The sequence below is a fragment of the Tetrao urogallus genome, assembly GCF_951394365.1.
Source record: "Tetrao urogallus genome assembly, chromosome: 3".
NCBI lineage: Eukaryota > Metazoa > Chordata > Aves > Galliformes > Phasianidae > Tetrao > Tetrao urogallus.
The window spans coordinates 10,768,624-10,791,130 of record NC_136815.1 but is presented as its reverse complement, the minus strand read 5'-3'; the positions used below and the strand labels follow the sequence as shown (position 1 = coordinate 10,791,130).

Genomic DNA, 22,507 nt, shown 5'->3' with positions numbered 1-22,507 from the left:
TGTTGTCATAGAATCGTAGAATCACAAGGTTGGAAAGGACCCACAAGATCATCTAGTCTAACCATCCTCCCATTACCATTGCTACCACAAGCACTAAACCATGTCTTGTAGCTCCTCATCCAGACTCCTCTTGAACACTGCCAGCGATGGCTACTCCACCACCTCCCTGAGCAGCCATTCCAGTGCCTGACCACTCTCTGAGAAAAAAAGTTTTTCCTTATGTCATGGAACTGTCCTGATAGTTATGTTTTTTGTAGGTAACTGACAAGGCATCTTGGAGTCACATCAGCCAGTTCTCCCACAGTATTCTAGAGAAGGTGGCAACCCATGGCTTGGACAGCTACACTCTTTGCTGGGTGAAGAGCTGGCTGGAGGGCTGGGCCCAGAAAGTGGTGGTAAATGGAGTTAAATCCAGCTGTCGACTGAGCACAAGTGGTGTTCGCCAGGGGTTGGTACTGGGGTCTGACTTGTTTAATATCTTTAATGGTAACTTGGATGAGGGGATTGAGTGCACCCTCAGTAAGTTTGCACATGTCACCAAACTGTGTTGATCTGTGTGAGGGTAGGATGGCCCTACAGAGGGACCTGGACCAGCTGGATCACTGGGCTGAGGCCAGTGGAATGAAGTTCAACAAGACAAAGTGCCTGGTCCTGCACTTTGGCCACAACAACCCCAGGCAACACTACAGGCTTTGGTCAGATTGGCTTGAAGTTTGTGTGGAGAAATGGACCTGGAGATGTTCATCAGCTGTTGGCTAAATATGAGCCAGCAGTGTGCCCAGGTGGCCAAGAAGGCCAATGACATCCTGGCTCGTATCAGAAAGTGTTGTCAGCAGGAGTAGGGAGGTGATTATTCCTCCGTATTCAGCACTGGTGAGGCCATGCTTCGAGTACTGACAGCAAAGCTGTTGAGGGGCCTTATTGCTGTCTGCAACTCCCTGAAAGGAGGTTGTGGTGAGGTAGATGTTGGCTTCTTCTCTTGCAATAGGACTAGCAGGAATGGCCTCAAGTTGCACCAGGGGACATTCAGGTGAGATGTTAGGAAAAATTTCTTTTCTGAAAATGTGATTAGGCACTTGAATGGACTTTCTAGGGAGATGGTTGAGTCATTATCCCTGGAGGTGTTCACAAATTGTTTAGAAGTTGTGCTAAGGAACATAGGTGATAGGTGAATGGTTGGACTTAGATGTTCTTGGAAGTTTTTTCCAACTTCGGTTATTCTAAGATTCTTTTGTCACTTTCTGATGATTCTTGTCTAGCAGTATGGATTCGAATACATTTAGTGGTGTTCTTCAACTCATTCCTAACTTTTCTTCCATAGACTGCTCCTTCCCAACCAGTCCTGGTAGAACTGGAAATCTAGGAGGAATCATTGCCTCTGACGATTTAGGCAAAAATATGATGAGTACTTCAGCCTTTTCCAACACAGCGATCACTAATCTGTGTACCTCATTCTTTAATTTCCCCACATTTCTTCTGATCTTACAGGATTTCTTCTTGCTGCCATCACTCATTTTAACTGTAAAAAATACTTTGGGGTTTCCTGGCTTTGTCTTCAAGCATCAAAGCACTGCTTTTGTATTTCCTTTTGTTGCCTGTTCTTTTGCATTTCAGTTCATTAAGGAGCTCCTTGCCTGTGAGCCTTCTACTGAAATGCCTAGTCCTCTTTTACAACAGGATGATTTATTCCTGATTTATCAGTAAGTTTTCTGTTAGAATTCAGCACCTACTGTTGGCATCTTTTGTGTCAGTTTCCCAGGAGTTTCAGCTAAACGATTCCTAACAGTTGGTAGGTTCAGTCGCTTAAAGTCCTGACTCCTACACCTTCTGCTTGCTTTCTCAGTCTTTTTCTGGATCCTCAGTGCAATCAGTGTGTGGTCACTGCTCCTAAGCTAATATTGGTGGCTGCATTTGCCACTTGTTCTTCCCTGTTTATGCTTACTGGTTGAGTATTGACCTTGTTTGGTCTCTTTAGCATCTGTATTGAAAAGTTATCATCAGTGCAGTCTGGAAACATTCTGGAATGCTGGCACAATGCCATGGTGCTCACATGGTTGAAATCTCCAAGGAGTACCAACTCCAGTAAGTGGGTTATTTTAGATTATCCACTTCTTCCCATTGTTCATGTGGTCTGTAAAAGGTCCACAATGCCATGTGACCAGTACTGCTCTTGCCTTTGCTTTTGATGGTAAGATTCCTGGTGGATCTGTTTTACACTGGAACTCCGCGTGGACAATGAGATACTCTGTAAGAAAGTGCAGCTGCCCTTCTCACAACTTGTTCTTCTTGACCAGTCTTTATGACACTTTTCCAGTCATGCATGGTTTCCCATTTGATCTTTGTGATCCTGATCACAATCGCAATTCTGACTCTGCACGGACTTCCAGTTCTTCTTGTTCATTGCCCAAGCTTGATGCATTAGTTTCCAAACCTTGCCCAAGCTCTGTGCATTTGTATTCAGATTCTGGAGGTAAGGCTCTGCAAGCCCTCCCTTCCGAGTAGGAATGTGTAATTTTCCCTTCTAGGCTTTTCTCACACATTCTTTCTGCTCCATATGCACTGTCTCCTTACCTCTGGGCATAAGTACCCATCCCTCAGCGAATTTAATTTAAAACCATCCCCACTAAGTGAGCAGATTTCTTCACAGAGGATTTTTTGTCAGGTGGCTTCCCTATCTACATAGCAGTCCTTCAAGGCATCAGTCTCCTGGCTACATCTGCTAGCCAAACTTCTCCCTTGACTAGAAGAGTTGAAGAAAGCAGGACTGGGATTTCCGCCATCCCATGTTTGCTCAGATCTCTGTGCTTCATTTGAGCTGCTTGGGATTTCCCTTGGCTGTGTTACTTCTGTTCTACAAGGATTAGCAGCAAGTGGCAAAATCTGGGAGACTGGATAAATGATGACAGTCTCTCTGCACTGTCAGTGACCTTGGCTCTGGATGAGGAGCACACCTGCCTGGATAGCAGGGCTGAATTCATCTGTCTCATGTGGGGGATAATCAACAGTCACTAACACGGCTGCATTTCAGTGCTCAGAATAATCCAAAGACTTGAGATACCCACTCAATATTTGCTCCCAAAACACCCACTGCTTTTCCAAACTATGAGGCGCAGCTGGAGAAGGAAACAGCTTTATTCCTGTTACCCAAAGTCACTGGCATCCAGCTTCTACACTCTGCTTGTTCCTGTTCTCTTCCTTCAGTCATACTTTCCTTCTTATCCTACTGGCCTCAACCTGGTGCCTTGGAGAAACTTCTTCAAATCCGCTGTTCTCCCTTGCGTCAGCCCTGATGTGGCAGTGGTATCTCGTGATTTCTTATTCTCCCCGCAGTCTGTCTGCCAAGTTTACTGCTTTGCTTCTGTATTCACGTCCCGATGGCAGGCTCCTTGCTGCTGGGGCTACCCTGGTGGGCAGGAAACTGATGCAGGAGAGCTTTGCCCCTCCTGAGACTGTCACCTGGCAGCAAGCTGCTCGCACTGCCAGTTTGTTCTTTTGTTCCTGCTGTGTAGGGCCTTGTGATTGCTGGTACTGTCATGCATTGCTGCTTATTGCGCTGCTGTTCAAAGCCAGAGCTGGGATCTGGGGATGAGTTAATTCTGCTGCTTTATGAATGGAATTAGCAGTTCTAGTTTAGGGGCAGACAAATTATTTATGATTGTTGATTTATGTAGGATTTATTTTCTGTGCTTTCCACAACAACCATGCAGTAAAGTAAATACATGTTATTTTTCTTCTATGAAGTATTTTTAGTAAATCCTCGGTGCCTGTTTTATTGAATGACTAATGAGTTTTGGTACATCTGTATTACATCTATACTGAGTCATTTTGTTTTGTAATGGTGCATTTAAATGTTAAAATCTCTTCAGAAATTAAGTATTGTAAAAGCCTTTAACCTTTTGTTCTGAGGATTGGTTTGTGCTGGCATGATGTCACCACTAGCCTCTGCTATGGCAAAGAGCTCCTGTAAGCTGAAGGCTCTGGGAGTGGTGTATGACAAAAACATTTCTGTAAGCCATAAATGAACCAGTATGTTTTTACACAGCCAAAATTTTGTTTTCTTGAATCAGATCTTCCCCTCTTGCTGTGTGATGTTGTCACATGTAACATTTCACAATTCTCTGTTGGACTCTTTAAGTTTTCCTAGGTCACTGCTCACCCAACACTTCTAAAATTTTTCCTTCTCTCCTCTCAGGCTGCCATCAATTCACATTTTGAAACTGGAATTTTGTTCATGGGGAAGGTTTTACCAACATTGTAAGCAGAATAGTTAATCAGTGTTCCCTGCTTTCTTGCTGTGAGTTGAGTGTTATGTTTTTTTCTGGTTTTTTTTTTTTTTTTTTTTTTTTTTCTGTGTTTTATTTTGTTGAACTCTCATATAGGACATGTAACCCAGAGTAACAATGAAAAAAAAAAGATTTGTGCTGGATAACTGCTTGCATTTATTGCATGTGTCGCTCAGTTGAACAGCCTTCCTTGAATTCCTTTGTCATGTGCACTTCTTGAAATATTTCTTCCCTAGTCAGCAATCTTTCTTATATCAGCTCTTTATGCCCTTTCAGTCCTTGAACAAACACCTGTTACGCCAGGCTGGCATTATTTTGAAATACCTTACAAGCTTTCACTTGTGTTTGGTTATCCTGGATTTGTAATCTGTGCTTTTCCTGATGTGTGGTTTATATTGCATTGTTGCTTGTCTGCCAGGTCCGTCATTTACTTTATGAGCACTTTAGAGCAGAGATCTGTTCATCACATCAGCTCTGTCTGAAGCCCATACTGTATTTTTAGAATCCAAAGAGTGATTATCAATCATTGTGAAAGACCAAGGCTCCTTTATTCTGCTATCTATGAATACTGTTGGAGGCTTCTCATTGCCTTCTCCAAGCAAGAAATCAAGACCCACAGGAAGAGTTGGTTTTGTACTTGCAAAAATGGGTTACATTATGATAAAATATTTGAAGTAGCATCCATCTGTCCCCCAACAACAACCAAACAAAAACTGCCTAGCTTTTGCCATTGAACAAGTGAGCTGGTACTGTGTGTTAGAAGAATTGGAGGTCTGTGCTGTAGGAACTCTGAAATGAATGTGATTGTGTTCTGTGAATCCTTGTATGTGAAATATTGAGAATAGGGTTTTCAGAAGTGCTTACGTGATTTAAGAATCTTTAAGAGGCAAAAATGAGAGAGTGATTCTTCAGCTGAATAGTTAGGCAATAACCTGGGATGTGGGAGAGTCAGGTTCAAGTACTTGCTCCAATTACCTTTTAATTAGTTATACAAAGTGGAACGACTTCAAACAGGAGAGACCGAGATGTCTTATCCCTGAATACCTAATAGCCTATGGGCTGGGACAACTCACATGGGATGAGCAAAGATTTGAAAACGGGTCACTTACCTTACTGATGACTGTTTTAACCACTTAGATATTAAATCTGATAGCATGTGGGTCTTTCTCATCGTTGTTTGTGAGGAAGGATTTGGCTGGCTTAGGCATCTGACTCAAGGAGAGGGTTTGCGGTGGAGGCACCCATCCCCATTAAAGGAACAGGACTCCCTGTCCTACTGAGTTGCTCAGACATCTTTTTGCTTAGACAGATGACTTTTTCAGTTGCTGCTTTTTGACACTTATTTTTCTTCATCTATTTTATAAAAAGTCCAAGTGTTTAATTTAGGGAGGGGATTGCATTAGATATCATTTTGTCTGAAGTTTAAGTGCGGCAAATTCACATTTCTGCTACAACTTAGTCTTTTTGTGAATCTAATGATTTGCCATAAAGTAGGAGTTTATTATAATGCTGACAGACCAAACAGAAGGGCAAAGAAGGCTTTTAACAGAACTGATATATTAGACATAAAGGCTTTACACATTGTTAAAAATCTATTTACAGCTAAAGGAGGAAACCATGCTAATGTACTAATTACATCATCTTGAAAGACTTATAATTATCTCTGCAGGATTTCATGAGTCTGCATCCATTTGATTTGTCCTAATTCAGAGTCTTGTCATCCCCATCTGCAATCTCATACCCAGATTGAGCATGGAAATCTACACAAGCGTTCCTAATATGCAAATAGAGATCTGCACTTCCACTTCAAAGCAGTAGCTTCTGAAGTGGGATTTTTGATTATTCCATTCTGAGTTAGTGACTGCAGAAGACTTTTTTTTTTCTTCTGCTGGTGAGTTGAATATTCTTCTCAGTTTTGTTACGTTTGTTATGTCTCAGTAGACGTCTCATTCTCTCTTCCATGTGAACAATGAAATGACTGACCAGCTAATGATCTATCTGTTTACTGATTGTAATCCATAACTTCCTCAGGGAGTTGTATGTCCTGTTCTTGGGCTCTTTTGCAAATAGTATCTTACATAACATTCCTCATTCCTCATCACTGGAGTCTGTCAAGATCTTAAAAACAATGGTAGGTATCAGCTGCCCTTTATTTCGTAGAGATGGTGTCTGCTGTCAAAACTAAGATTCCTTGGACAAGACAATATACCGGAAAGGTTAGTGGAGATGAGAAACTCATGAAGGAGGAGGTAGTATTATCATAAGACTGTTTATTGCATGGCAGAAGGCAGAAACAAAGAGGCACAATCATGATGCAAATTGATAAATGTCAAGTTACTCTGTCCAAAATTGCAAGTGGTTGGCTGAGTTGTGGATGAAATCTGATTAATTGCGAATAATTATTTTTAAGTTGAATTCTAAGTGTTTTCAAGCCCCCATTGAAAAGTGAGATGCAATTATGTAAGGTTAGTTCTTTAAGATAAGTCATACTGTTTCACTTTCTATGTGTAGTGAGACGACTTGAGATGATGGTGCTGGAACAGGCTGCCCAGAGAGTTGTGGATGCCCCGTCCCTGGAGGTGTTCAAGGCCAGGTTGGATGGGGCCCTGGGCAGCCTGGTCTAGTATTAAATGGGGAGGTTGGAGGCCCTGCATGTGGCAGGGGGGTTGGAGATTCATGATCCTTGAGGTCCCTTCCAACCCTGGCCATTCTGTGATTCTGTGACTTCCACTGGTGGAAGTGTGCAGCAGTAGCACTCCCAAGACAGAACACTCTCAGATAACTGCACACTTGGAGGCTGCACTTGGAGAGCACATAATGTGATACGTTCCAGGTTCAGCATAAACTTATTGGTGACACGGGTGAGCCCTGCATGGCAGAAGGCACAAACTCACTCCCTCTGCTTCCCAGCTGCTTTGCCAGTGACTCAGGAATTTGGTGAGAATCTAATGTAGAAAGGAAGGATGGAGGCATCCCATAATTAGTAATAAGAGAGGAATCAGTTTAGTGTGTGATATACAGTGAATGAATCAGAGAAACGAAGGAAAAGTGAGTTTGATAGATATAAATGGGAAAGTGCAATACTGATAAATTGTGGTGAGTAGTGATGAGATCTTCAAAAGGCATGGTAAAAAAAAAAAAAAAGGAAAAGTGTTGTAATAAGGCAAGAAGGATGAGTTCAAAACCCATTATTATATACAAGAGTTTGGACTGTAAATTCGAGGAAGAATTTGGAATGACAGGAGAGGCGTGATCAGGAGAGGTCTTTGGCCTCTGGGGAGACAAATTTGATAGCATTGCAGAAGCTGTGAAAGATTAAAAAACACATCTATTGAGTTTGAAGATAACAGAAAGGAAATTTGTGAATTTGTAAAAACTCTTCTGTGCTCTCTGTTCTATGCTCAGCTATCAGATTGCATCTCCTATCCATCTTACACTTAGGTATTGCTGTCAGTAGTATTTATTTAATTAGAACTTATTACTTTATTCGCAAAATTTGAAGTTCCCTTTACTGCAGAGAGTAGTAAGGTATTTCAGCAAGCTGGTATTGAGCTAAGATAAGGAACTCCGTGTAATAATTTGTAATAAAATAGCTGTTCAGGTTTCATAACGCTTCTCTGTGGAGATAATCACAACTATGCTGGACGCCTTCCTTTGTGACCTATTGTAGGGAACCTGCTTTAGCAGGGGGGGGTTGGACTCAATGATCTCTTGAGGTCCCTTCCAACCCCTACCATTCTGTGATTCTGTGATCTGTAAGCAGAGAGAAGTAGAAGAATTGCAGTTAAAAACATCATTATTTGTCTGATGTTATATGGCCTTCAGGAAGCCTGTAAGAACTGGGGAGACCTGTATAGTGAAGAGTATCTTAGCATTCCAGAGTGTCCTGTGCAACCTGTCACTCCTGTGTGTACTAGGAAAGCCCATGGTGTTTGCTAAGACAAGGAAAGAGAAGCAAGCTGTCAGCTGGAACTGGTAAATCAAGAAGGATAATAATGGAAATAAGACCTGGGATTTAGTGGCTAATTACTGTACGGAGGGCTGTCCCAATAGGAAACCAGATAGGAAAACATTATTAATGATTGAAGAATGTGATATGTGGAAAGGCTCAAGGGAGAGATTCATCTCTAAGGCATTCACAATAAAAGGCAAATAAAGGCAATTTGGCTTGAGGGCACAAACTAGGACTGTCATGTAAGTGAGGTACACCCACTTTTGCACCCATTGCAGGTACAGGGTATGTGCTATCTGCTCATAAGTAAATCTAGGTACAGACTCTAGTTCACACTCAGTGATCTTTTTCTTTCTGGTTAGTGTGGCTCTGCACCATTGCTGAAATCAGTGTTAAAGGTAGAGCTCTGTTGGACTTACTGCCAATCTTGATCCTGATATTTATATGGGTATATTAATTCAGTGAGTCTAGGCTGTAAGTGTCAAACAGGGTATATGTTTTTCAACTTATGTGAATTCAAGTAAAGCATGAATCTGTACTTAGAAATCTTGCTGCTGGTTCCCACAGGTTTAAAGGTTATGTTCAGTCTTAATGAAAAATGACAGCAAGATTAACGTTGCTGTTTTGTCGAGTGTGAAGAAGAAATGCCGTCAGTAAAAAACTTCTGAGGGACAAGAATTTAATCCTTGGAACAAAAAAGAGTCAAAAGGAATAAAAACTGAAAAAATTCAGCTTGACTTTCACTGAAGGCATACTTGGGGAATGTGGGAAACACCTCTAGAAAATCAACTGATTTTAATAAACATAGTGTATGCAGTTCTCCAAAGGATACGTCACACTTTGTATTTAATCAAGGATCAGCTTCACAGGTGATATAAATCAACAGGATTTTGTAGGAGCTGATGAAGATAACACTGAATTGTGCTTGTTTTAGGATTTAGTCCTTTTCACACTATGGAAAACATGGATTTTAATGATCTCAACCAGGCAGCACCATGCAAGAGTAAACAAGTTGTTAATCTGAAATCACCTTAGGGCCTTTTTCTTCTCCCACTGAAATCAATGTCTAAATTCTCATCAGTTTGAGTAGGACATTAAACGCACACACACAAAAAAAGGTAATATCCATGTTAATGTATTTTCTAAATATATGAATTAATCAGCAACTTGGTAAACTGGTTCAACAGCCCAATGCACTTGCTGAATCAACCTTGCTAAGAGAGATGCACCATCTGCCTCACAGTCTCTACCATGCTGCTGGAAAGGCAGCATTTTTATAAATAGAGTTATTTTTGTTATTAAAGGCCCTAATCTTTGCTCAGGCAAAATTGCTTAGAACAAGATGTTTTGTATCTCTATTACACCTTGCATGTAAACTCTTTTTGTGGCAGAGCATTAGGTAGGGAGGAAGTCAGTACAATTACGCTAGTGTTCAACTGCCTTAAGCCGTAATTCTTAGATGTGTTCATAAATATTTCCTAAATACTCTGGAATATTTTGTGTATTTATACATCACGTATTGAAAAAGCAGAGAGAAACAAGGTGAAGACAGAATTCTATTCTTCGTGATAAATATCTACTAACTTTCTTCACTATAGTATCTTGGGAAAATCTCATTTGTAACACAATTATTGCTGTCTTTACAAGCCAGTTTTACAGTATTGGTAACAAATGGTTCCAGTACTGGTATTTAAATGCAATCCCCTTTCCTTGCTTCCTTTTACCCCTTTGTACTTTGCAAAGCAAGACACTGGGGGTCTTGGAGAGAAACGGAAAGATGTTCATAGTCCTGTCTCTGCCATAGTAAGTAACAGGGTAATTTTGTACCTTTATTGGGTGCTCACTTTAATTCCATTCTGTATATTCAGTTCCTTTCCAAACAGGAGAAAGAAAGCAAACAGAGTGGGCTGAAGGCCATTTCTAGGCTTACCAAAATGGCTCCCACATGTGATGACTTCTAAGAAGTTAGGGTTCGATATACCCCTCTATGCACAGCATAAGCCTACAGAATTTGTGCTTGCTTTCTTTATAAAGGTTAAACATCTCCAGCTGTGTTTGTAGTAGGGAAAAGGAACTGTGTTGAGAATGTACCTTAGCTGCAGCCACGGTATTGGCGTGCTGCTTTTGAACCCCGGCAACTCTACTTCCCCTTTAGACTGTTATTTTGGCAGTTTGGGGCTATTTGAAACGTGCTGACAGCCATTTTCTGTTGTGCTGGCCCTGTTTAATAGGCACTATGTGTCATAAGTATGGGTCAACCCTCATAAATATGCCTCTCTTGGCATTTCACAACTGTCTGCGAAGGTGTTGCTCAACCAGAGTCCCGGCCCTGCAGCCATGGTGTGCAGAGGTGTTGAATCTCCTGGATCAGATGTGGGCCCTGAGGCGATCCTGACTGCAGCAGCCGTGTTCAAACAAGTGCTGATCCTGCTGCTGAATGATGATGTCCTTTTTGACTGCCTTTGCAGATGTTTCCAAGAGCTGCGTTTTATTTGTGCATCAACAAATGATCTGATGTTTGCTAAGGATTTGAATCCAGCCATTGAAGAATAATAAATGACTGTTTAGGTTAAGCTGAAATTTTGCAGCCCGATTCAGTTACAGTGGTGACTCACTTCGAGTTGGTTCTCACATGATTCACAAAGAGTAGGGGTGACTCAACCCACAAATTTACTTAGCTCCCATGTTATTTTCCCTCTCAGTGAAAAAAAATTGGTTGTAATAAATAATCACAGCAAACTTTGACTTGCCCCGAGGTAAAATAAGTGTGTGTGTTGAAAGCCTGCATATTTGTAATAAGAAATTATTTACTGAGGTAGGGATGAAATAATAGGCACATGGATCGTTAAACAAGAAATATACAGTGCGTTTTTGTTTGATTCTCTTGCATAGCAGGTCTAAGTAAAGGAAGAATGGTTATTCTTATCTAATGACAGTGTCCACCAAGGCTTTTCTGTCCATGTCCGTACTTACATAGCCAACGAATTCTTGGCGTTAGTTCTCTGAAGTAAATAATGTATGTCTGAATCCAGACATTTTTGAAGCTATACCAATTCAGAAAGTGCGAGTTACCCAAGCTATCCAAACTGGATCTTAGAAAGGTTTCATTGGCTGGTCGCACAAAGTCCTGAGCTACCTGACATCACCTGTATGAAAAATGCTGATGGTGTTCCAGTACAATATCAAATCTGCAGAGGTAAGACATTCTCTCCCAGCAGAAGCAATGAGACACTTGTTTTTTATTCAGAAGTCACAACTGCTATCAGTGTTCCATAAGCATATGCACAAACACATGGATGAAGTGTAAATGCAGTCTGAAGTACTATGAGTTTTGGGTTTAGAGTTAGTTGGAGGCTGTCAGCCTATACTTTTTTGGGTTGTCTCAAGAGGATATAAGCATCTAGGTAACCTCAGAGCTCTTAGCACTGTGTGAGTAATCACCCTCCCTTTCATAAGTGAAACAACAAAGAATCTGGAAAATGAAGAAATTCTGCCATGTCAGCTGACTTGATCATTAGAAAGGTCATTGGCAAACAGGATTGTTTCTTAGCCTCAGAAATACCTAGTGCCAATAATATCCGTAAATTAAACTTTAAAAGTCCATAGCTTAACGGGATTAAATTACAGGGAACAACTAATATGTGGCTTGAATGATTAAGGAGAAAAATTGGAATTCTTTGAAAAGATAGCATCACTGTACAGGAAATGCCACCGTGGTTCAGGCGTGGCAAGAAATTTCAATGAAATGGCAAATTCCTCAGTACTAAGGGACCTAAAAATGACCCTGAGAAAGAGTACATAAGAGCAGCGATGAGATATAAGACATGCAGCTAAAGAACTTAGAGAGAAGGGTTCAAGAGAGACGAAAATGCTAGGGAATAACCATGGAGCATCACATGCTGAGACACTGTAGTGCAAATCCAATGGGGCATTTTTGTGGCACACGGAATGCCACCCTTTTGTCACAAAGTTTGCCAAGCAGCCACAAGCTGTTGTAACGTTATTTATATGCGTATATTATTTCAAACTTTCCCTCAATTAAAAGGGAAAGTAGAAGGATGGCTTTGTGCTCAAAGTAGAGGGCTGGGAATTATTTATTCTTAGTTCTGCCACAGTCTCCTTGTGCATCCTTAGGCCAAGCTATTCATCTCTTTGTGCCACAGTCTTACTATTTGTAAAATACAATTGATAGTATGTATGTCACAATGGATGTTTGAGGCTAAATTCTTTAATAGTTGCAAAATGCTTTGAGATCTAGCACTGGGAAGAACAAATTACTTAACACTGTAATGCTGCATGCATGCAGTTATGCTAATTAGTGCCTTTTTAGGCACCAATCCCTTATTGTTTGTAGATTAATGCTGAAAACTGGTCCAGTTTTAGTCAGTGGTATGTTTGACATTTAAGTTCTTTACTATGAGAGTGGTGAGGTGCTGGAACAGGCTGCCCAGAGAGGCTGTGGATGCCCCGTCCCTGGAGGTGTTCAAGGCCAGGTTGGATGGGGCCCTGGGCAGCCTGGTCTAGTATTGAATGGGGAGGTTGGTGGCCCTGCATGTGGCAGGGGGGTTGGAGCTTTATGATCCTTGAGGTCCCTTCCAACCCTGGCCATTCTGTGATTCTGTGACCTAACTGGCTCTGGGACTGATCTCGAACAGAAGAATTCCTTTCCTTTTTGACAGTGCTAATTGATGAAATAAAAATTCTCCAGACTGGCTCTTAGAATACCTGGAGTTTACAAATTTCTTAGGCTTGTGCAAGCCTAAGATTGTGCAAGATTGGCTAATGGATTTTTGGAGGCAGTCTAACTGTTTATGTATTTAACACACACGTTGTGCCAGTGAAAGAATCTACAAAAACAAGGCTCATTCCTGTGGATGTATGTTGACAGAAGTCAGAGAGCTGCTGTGGGCTGGCTCATTTCATAAGCATTGCCCGTTAAAACACAATAAGCTATTTCCATGAGCAAATGTTTCTTTTGATAAGTAAATCATGGCTGTGTTTCCTTGAACAGTGTATTTTTGGGGCTGTATTTCTCAATATGTTTTCCTGTCAGAAATGCTGTCAGATCATGTATGGTGTACCATTAATGATCTTATATAACATGTCTGTTCTTCTTATTGCTGAGCTTCCATGTAAGTATTCATGTGGTTCATTGCTGCTTTGGGACTGTCATAACAGATCCTTCTGCTTTTTCTTTTGCTGTAAACAAGCTGTTGTGACTGATACTTCTTTTCACCATATGTCCTTAACACTCCCAGTTCATAGTTATATGTCATTTCCAGGATGCTTTATAGGGTGTGTATGCCTCCACCCCATTTCAAAATCAATGTAACTCTCAATGGATTGACTAATGACTGCAAGGTGTTGCTTAGCATGCTGGTTTTGGCTGACAGTGCTGCTAAATGAACAGCCGTTTGCTTAGCATGTCTTTTCATGGTTCCCATGTGAAGTAATTTTTACTGACAAATTGAACATACTGATGGCTTCAGGTTTGCTAGTGAGCATCTCTCTGATAGGCTCCTGAAATAAAAAAAATATGACCCCAGCTTGTTACCTTGAGTACTGACAGTTCTGCTCCATCCCTTTGCCCATATCCTGTGTTTGTATTGGCCTCCTTCATTTTGTTTTGCTGATCTCATCACTACCTCTGTCATGAATCTGTACAGTAGGCAGTGGGTGGTGAGAAGTAAAGAAAACTGGAATGTACCTGTAAGTGTGGTGTGCTGATGCAGTGTAATATGTTGCAATTCTGCCCCACTCTGAGGAGCTAGGTTTGATGTCATGTTTTTTTTTTTCCTTTTGTTGTCATGTGTTGTTGCATGAGACTGTTCTTAAACCTATTCATGGAGTAGGACATGTGGCACCAAAGAGAAATTGCTCATGCACAGCAAACGTATTTACTTGTTATTACAGTGGGTGGACATGCTTTATTATTCACCTATGACATGCAGACCTTCCAGAAGGTCTGCCTGGCATTTCAGTAATAGCATGTGACAATGCAGTATTGAGTGCGGTCAGGGATGGTGTCCCTGTTAATCATGTTAATGAAAGCAATCATCTGGAGGTGAACAGAAACTGAATTCAATCTTGTAAACACATGAAATAAGTTAAACTACATGAAGGAGTGTTCTTCAACCATCTCTCTCATCTGACTACAGATTTCTACATTACGTGGTTGTCTGAGCCTGTGTCATGCATGCTGCATTGCTGGACTGTCTTTACTGCTTCACATACTGCTGATGGGAAAGTAACTGGTATGAATGACAGTTTTTCCTTGGCAACTGGGGATCTGTTCATGTTGCCTTTAAGAACATGGCATGCATTTACCTTGTAGGATCTGGCAGCGAGTTGTGTGACTCTAATTTGCAGGCAGTGGGTCCCTTGAGGTTAGTGTAGATGCCTGCACGAACCTTTTTTTAGTCCCACAGTGGCAGGGCCAAAGTTTCTTTGCATACATACAGTGCGGCTTCTCAAACATCTGTCCTTTTTGCTAACATAATGGTGTAAGTTACGGTTCCTGCTTCCTGTTCTGCTCATGTGTGTTGAGTCCTTTAATTCTGGAAATTGGACTCAAGGGTATTACTGGAGACACTGCTTGATGAGCTTCTATACTGAAATCTTTCACGAGTCAAGAACTAGATAAAAAGAGCCGGATCTAACCGTCTTGATGTGAAAAGTTAATCCCTATGGAGAAGAATAGTTAATTGGCATTGTGACAAATAGACATCTGTAATGAACATCCAGATCGTTTCTTTTTTTCTTTGTGTGAGTATTGGCAACTTGGAAACTTGTTTTTTTTTCAGTATACACAACTGGATCTTGTACATGTTATCTGGTGATAGTGCTCTCATTCTTGATGAGAGTAGTGACTGGGTATTATTTGTTCAGACATGGTGGTAGGGAGAGAGCATCTGTACCAACAGCCTGAAGGAGCTGTGGCAGGAAGGAGTGTGTCTGCACTGTGTGCTGTCCAAATCAAATCATTATTTTATCATGTGTTGGATTTAAAATGTATTTTGATGTAGTAAATGCTTTCTGTGTTTGAATACAGCTGACAGCCAAGTTTCTTCTGCAGCTGAGTGCAGAACAATGTTAGTTTTGATTACGGTGGGTTCTCTTTTGCAGCAATGCTGAGACAGACAAATCATTTGAGTGCATATGATTGCCCCATTGCCCGAGGCATAGGTTGGCTTTTTTTCTTTGCTGTCTTTGCCAAGTGTCAGAGGATGAGGCTGCCTGGTTTTATGCAGCGGTCTGAGCACCTGTGATGCTGCTGCTGGTCTTTCTTAGTGCTTATTGTACAGTGTCTGTCCCATTTGCAGCTGGGTGTTGTGGTTGGTGATCTTTTGTCTCCAAGCACCTTTGAAAACTGCAAACTGTCACCTGGCTGTGTTTTTTTCTTATTCTTATCCTTGCCATAACTTGCACCTACCTGATATAAATGCGCCAAACTATCTTTGCTCTTGAAAGAATACTAATAGTTCGTGGAACTCTATTATAAAATGTATCCCATAGGGTTCCCTGCCTCTCTGTGAATGGTGGAACACATAATCAACTTAATTAAACGCTCCTCAGTGGGCTCTATGCTGTCTGTCTGGTGAGGGGCAGGATTTAAGGTGTGCAGCTGGAGAAGAGCATAGATGGTATTGCCTCTTTGTTTCAGACGGATGTATTTTGCCCTATGCTTTGTATAGGCTGGAGTAGAAAGAATCTTTGGTTCAGAAAATGTTTATGATTACAGATTTGATAGATGCTGCCTTCTTTCAGAGGCTGTACTTCTGCTGGCCGTCAGTGCATAACATTGTCCCCAGCCCACCACTATAATTCATATGAAGACCTAGCAAAGGTACAGTGCCCTCAAATTTAACATTGGCTTGAGAAGCAGAAGGGAAAACTCGTACTGTTTTTTAAGGAATTCCCAGAATACTTTTACATTCTTAGAGTAGCTTTTCGTTGCCTCTGTCATGACTTCCATTGTTATTTGCGTCAAATTTTTCATTTATTCCAGAGGCAATTACTGTAAGGAAGTGCTTTTAAAGTAGCGATCTTTTTGCCTAACTCTATGGCTTAATGCTTGTTGTTCACATGGCACAAATAAATTGAGGTGGTTTCATTTTGTATTAGCTATCTCTACTGCATATTCTGCTGTTTTTACATCAGTCACCATATAGGTTATAAGCCTCTGAAGAGTTGATTGAAAAAAATGATGAGAAGGGAATCAAAGAAAGCAAAACTAGAGAATGTGCTTGCTTGCTTGCTTGCTTGCTTGCTTGCTTCCTTCCTTCCTTCCTTCCTTCCTGTATCCCTTCCTCCCTTCCTCCCTTCTTCCTCCCTTCCTCCCTTCCTTCCTTCCTTCATCCCTTCCTCCCTTCCTCTCTTCCTTCCTTCCTCCCTTCCCTTCCTTCTTCTCTCCCTCCATCCCTCCTCCCTTCCTCTCTTCCTTCCTCTCTCTCTCTCTCTCTTTCCTTCTTTCCTTCCTTCTTCTTTCCTTCTTTCCTCCTTTCTTCCTTTCTTTTTAGTTTCTATTTTTCAGCCATCTTTTTACCCTCTAGGACAGAGTTAGATTCTTTGTTACATCCACATGCAATGCTGTGCTGGTTGTTGTTGACCTTTGCCACCCACAGAGGTAACTTTGACCACAGAGGTTCAATTGTCCTTATTGTTAAAGTAAGATACGCTCTGCATACAGCATCTGAGTTAAATGATGCTGGAAGACAGTCTATACATTTCACAGTTAGTTTTTCTTGGATAAATAATTACCAGCAGTTCATGGTTTCATAGCAGAACCCTAACTGGCATCAAAAGGAGATTATGCTCACGAATTTGTTGGCAAACATTTGTATATTGCCGTGCGTGTCACAGCGAATAACAGCATTCTGTCTCTTGTTCCTTACAGATAAAACAAGACAAACCAGAAAAGATACCAGATCTGAAATCACTAGTAAAAGAAAAATTTACTGCATTGGAGAGCATGAACAGTGACTCGGATTTGGAAAAAAATGAAAAATATATGTATTTTAAGGATCAACTTAAAGACATGAAAAAACAATGTAAGTCTTATTTTTTTTAAAGATTATTGTTAAATGGTGACATATGTACTAAATGTCTTAACGTATAGATCTGCCAGTTGTGGCTGAAGCTGAGGTGACTGTTCTGAATTGAAAACTTACTTAAACTGGTATCTGTGTAGCAGAAAGCTGATGTAGCTACCTAGGTAGTTTTAGTTAGAGTTTCAACTCCTGCCTTGCTTGGGTACAAGTACCATGGGAATCTCGTTTCACATCCCCTTTTGTAAGGTGGGCTTTTTAATCTGAAGACAGGGTTTTTCTTTAATTGATGGGATCTTCTAAAAGGATTAGGTAAGCTGTTTTCTTTTGTCACTTAAACAAATTGCTCCTGTTTCACAACTCGGATGTGTTGCAACTCTAAGAAGACCTTTGCTTTAATCAGAAGAACTATATTGTTGGAAAATGCTTACTGTGTGTTTTCTCAGGTTTACAACTTCTATGCACGCACTGTGTAATACTGCAGTGTATTAAAATATGTTTTTCTTAATTTCCATAGCTTCATCAAGTGTAAAAATTCTAAGTTATTTGTGCTTGAGTTACAGGAAGTGTTGGAGACTTAACAGCTCTCGTATTTATGCAATACAACCAAGTAGTATACTTTTATTGCCCTGCACAAATAGCAGCTATTAAAAAATCACTCAGATTACTGTTACTGGGAAAGTTCACGAGCTCTAACACTACTTGTGCTGTTCTTCACCAATCGTGGTTATGTTTTGAAATCATATTATTCTGCTTACTGTCCCTTGACCCCTGTACCTATTCCCTCCCACACCACATTTTGATTTCAACATAAACTGGTATCTCAGGAACTTCAGGAGCCATAGATTAATGATTTATAGCATTGGAAACCGATATTCTGGGTTCTCTCCTGTAGCTCTCCTTGCATTTTTTTTTGGAGGCCACTGAAAACCCACTGAAACTAGCGGAAGCAATTTTCCTGCTGACTTCACTGGACTTTCGATTACTTCCCTATAGAGATTTATGAAGTCTGAGGACATGCTTGACAAGGTGAATTTTAGATCTGATATCTCAACACTCACTAGAACTAGAGCTTGAGGGCTTAATACATTTGTTTCCCACCTTTATGTTTTTTCAAATTTTGAATTTGAGTATTAGCACTGATGTCTGAGTTTAATAGAACTCTGGGCACTACTTTAAGAATGAACATAGCAATTCGCAGACCACAAAAAAAGTGTAATTTTCACTCCCTACATAACCATGCGATTATTACTGCCCTGCCATCATGTTGTAATTCCTAATTTCCAGGTGTTTGTAACTGGGAAGATAAAATCTTGATAACTGACTTTGGATTTACTTTCCAGTCTGTGATTGCCTGAGGAGAGGGTGTGTGAGTTCAGGCAGTGTGACTGAGCTGTAACTGGCAGACCCAATGAAAAATACTCAAATTAAATAAGCACAGTAAGAATTATTCTTTTTTAAAAAATAAAAGAAACAAGGATATCATCAAACTACTACTGCCTGAAATCCAAATCTGTCTTATTAGCAACTTGGACTTCTGTTTTGATTGTGCATAGAGATCAAACAGTGGCCATCAGGATATGCCTGAAGATATTGCATGGACTGATGTTCTGTATTTCGTGAACTGTGTTAGGTACACAGACTGCTCATCAGCTTGGTCAGCTTAGGGTTAGTAGGATTTGTATTGGTTCTGATAAGGTAAAACCATCAGATTTTCTTCTGTTGCAGTCTTTAACGGGATTCAGAAGGTTGAATGGGAAAGAGTTCATTGATTTTCACAAAGTCTTGAATGTGGTACAGTATTCTTGTATTCAAAATAATAATCTTGGATTCAAGTAAATAATCTGGTTCAGCCCACCTTCTCTTGAAATGGTAAACTAAATACTACCTCTGTCTGCAAACAGAGATGAGTTAAATTTCTCATAGTAAGCCCAATTGTACTGCCTTAAACATGCATTCAGTGCTGTCTCCTTTGCCTGAATAATCTCTTCATCCTCTGTAAAGTTACTTTCTTCAAAAATGCTCCAGGAAAGCTAACAGACATTCTTGAGTAATAATGGGTAACTGAAGATCAATGGAGTCTGCTTATGTTTACACATATAAATTTGCTTCCATATGAGGTAGTGTCCTGGAAGCAGGAGGACTGCTTGGTTTCTCTATTTCATGTAGTAATGCGATCTTCTTATGATTACCCTCCTCCTTTCTCCTTCCTTCTGTGAGTTTTCCCCACTCATGGCTAGCCTTTAAAAAGGCCTCAAATTCTAAACACAGAATTGACTATTCACAAACGTTAAAATTACAGATATTTACATCTTACAGGATTATGGCCACTGATCTTAACACCTCTGTGAGAGGCTAAACTGGCTTGCGATTTCCATTTCGAGTAAAAAGCCTCACTGTTGGCCTTTACATAGTAAATCAGTATACTGATATGTGCAATAGAACACTGTCAGTGTTATCTAAGATACCACCTATGCCAAATAGAAGGCAGTGTTACTGCACAGAGTGAGCTCAGAGGCAGAAATGTCTGCATTGCAATACTAATTGAGCTGAAGGGCCTTGAAATCTGTAATGTTGGCTAGTTTTAATAAACTGCTGATTTTACCTTATAGCACCTCTGTTACGTGGTGCTTTTTGTTTTGTTTTTTTCTAAAGAGAACATGAAGGTCACCCTGCTGAATTTTTAACATGATCCATGTCTTCATAAGGGTTCATCAATACAGATCTCATCATGAAGTTTATTATAATGTGTCTGCAAACTCTGGGACACACTTTAAAACTACTTTTTGTGAGTTATGTATGTCAGTATCTTCACCAACAGCTACCTGTTTAATATTTTCATTTCAACTTGAAGTTTTTCAGATCTGGGCTCAATTTCATGCATAATCCCTGACCCATTTAAAGCACTATGGGCACAAATGCAGTACAGTCCAGTTTTTACTCTTTCCTGGGATTTGGTTTTATTGCCAGCTCAGATGATATATCAGAACAGCAACCAAGTTTTCTCAGATGAACTTTTGTGGAGTTTTCCTTTGTCCCAGCCTTTTCCACCTCAAAGGGGCAGAGGGGTAGGTACAAAAATAATTTACCTCCCGTGGTGAGTTACCTTTAATCCCTGCATGTCTTTTATGCAGGGTTTAACATTTGTATTCTGGAATAGCTGAACAGGGACATGTGTTCTCACATCGTCTTGTTACTTAGAAATTAACTTGGCATAAGGATTTTAGGTACAATGTGGAGTGTGAAGCAGTTAAATATAACCTTGCTTTAACAGAAAAGAGAGCTAATGCATTTTCCATCTTGTTCTTGAGATTTGCTGCCACAGTAAATGAAAGGCGAAGGGAGCTGCCTGGTTGTTACCTGCCACCTGAGCAGTGACCTTTGCTTTGGAGGCAGCTCTAAGTCCCAGGAAGGGAAAAGGCACTGCATCGCCTTCAGACTGTCCTCATCTCTAGGCAGTTCTGCAGGAAGGAGACCTCCACTTTAAACTCTGGCAGCAGCAGATGATACCATGCCTTAGAGCAGTTTCTGTTCTCTTCAACTTTCAGACAGTTTGCAGGCAATCTGTGAGCCTTTATTGTACAGCTGCTTTAGCTGGAATTTGTGCAAAATGATGCAAAACGGCCACCTCTGATGGTGTGTGTCAAAATACTGTCAGACATGTTTATGTGAACAAGTGATTTCTCTGAAGTCTCTTTCCAGAGTTGTGTTACATGCCTAAATGCCCACTTATTATTTTTAAGGGAAAACAGTTTCATTCTTCTGCTCAAAGCTGATTAGACTGTAAGCAATAAAATACAAGTTTTGTATTTGTTGAGGTTTTGTTTTTTATTTATTTATTTTTTAACCATTTCTTGTGATTACGTTGTCTTTTCCAAATAATATAGCATTTGTCAGCATATTTGCTCAATCTGGTAATAGGAGAAAAATTCAAAATGATGGCATGCATGGGTTCTACAAACTTTTTTTTCTGACCTTAACCTTACATGACTGATGCGCTCCTTAATGTAAGGGTCCCAGGTCTGCAATGTGCTTAGTGATCTACTTTTCATTAAGTGAAACATTTAAGCAAATTCCTTAAGCTAAATTGCATAAGTATATCCTTTGAAATGGGTGAAAGGGTGAAATTGCTGGCGTGTTTCACTTCCTTCTTGGAGCATGTAACCACAGAGCAGAACTTTACAGGACTGAACTTATAGGAACTAAGTCATGATTACTGTAGGAATTGTAACTTTGCATTAGTATCTTTTGTAAATTCAAAATCCCCCCTTGTGTTTAATGTTGCATTAGCAAGTCTTTTTATTTCATGCCAGTATACATATCAAAGGCATCTTCTGGCACAGAGTATGAGAATTTTGCCTTCACAAAATGAAAGTAAGTGCTGTCTTTAATCTGTATGTATCAGTTTAAGTTTCTGATACCCTGTGAAAAGAACTAATCAGAAGCTATAATCTTTACTCCTGTGACCCCAGCTGCCACTGTAGTATTTACTGAAGGTTATTTAGTTTCACATTCAGTGCACAAAGTGGGACAGGTTTCATAGCCCTGTTAGAGTAGCTGGCAACATGCACTTTGGAACCCCTGATAACCACCTCCTGTACAAATGCCCAACAGATGCATACTTTGTTAGCAGTCATTTTGTAGAAAGTGCTAAGATTTGGGTGAATGACAGTATTGCTGGCTATGCCAAGCAATTTAAGGAGAGAATTTGTCAAGTGCAAGGATACTTTTTTTAAGGGAACAAATCACTCTGAGACACAATATTGGTTTTGGCAGCTATTTTGTCATAGGAAACCAGTAATATAGTTTAGAAGGTAGCAACAGTGTGGTTGTAGTGCTCTTCTGTGCCCTTTCTACTAAGGAAACAGATTCTTGAGGCAGATTTTGCAAAGAAAATGTGTGTGTCATGATTTAACATTCTTCTAGGATGGGTTCATAAGATGGGTTCAGCAGATATTTCCAGAGGAGAAGATTTCAATATTTAATGTTCAAGTAGACACCGTTATACGCCATTGATGCATGTATTTTAAAACCATGAATTTGCTGAGTGAAAATTATGTGAAAAATGTTGCTTTTGATTCAGTTTGGGTTACAGAAAGACAACATTGTGAAAGATATTCTCTTTAAATTCCTAAAGCAGTCTTCTTAGAGACTTTAGGTAAAACTAAAAGTCCTCTATATGCTTTTAGTAGGATAAGAAGAAAAGCTGCAGCATGACACTGTGT

The 22,507-nt window shown here is 40.3% G+C and overlaps 1 protein-coding gene across 1 annotated transcript in view; it reads left to right on the top strand.

Moving 5' to 3' along the window:
- NSMCE2 (NSE2 (MMS21) homolog, SMC5-SMC6 complex SUMO ligase) overlaps positions 1-22,507 on the top strand; it is a gene marked incomplete at both ends in the record, with an annotated part of 124,141 nt that overhangs the window by 39,339 nt on the left and 62,295 nt on the right. Inside the window, one exon of the mRNA XM_079533841.1 lies at positions 17,132-17,285. Coding sequence (XP_079389967.1) covers positions 17,132-17,285 — 154 coding nt within the window. The remainder of the gene's footprint in view (positions 1-17,131; positions 17,286-22,507) is intronic.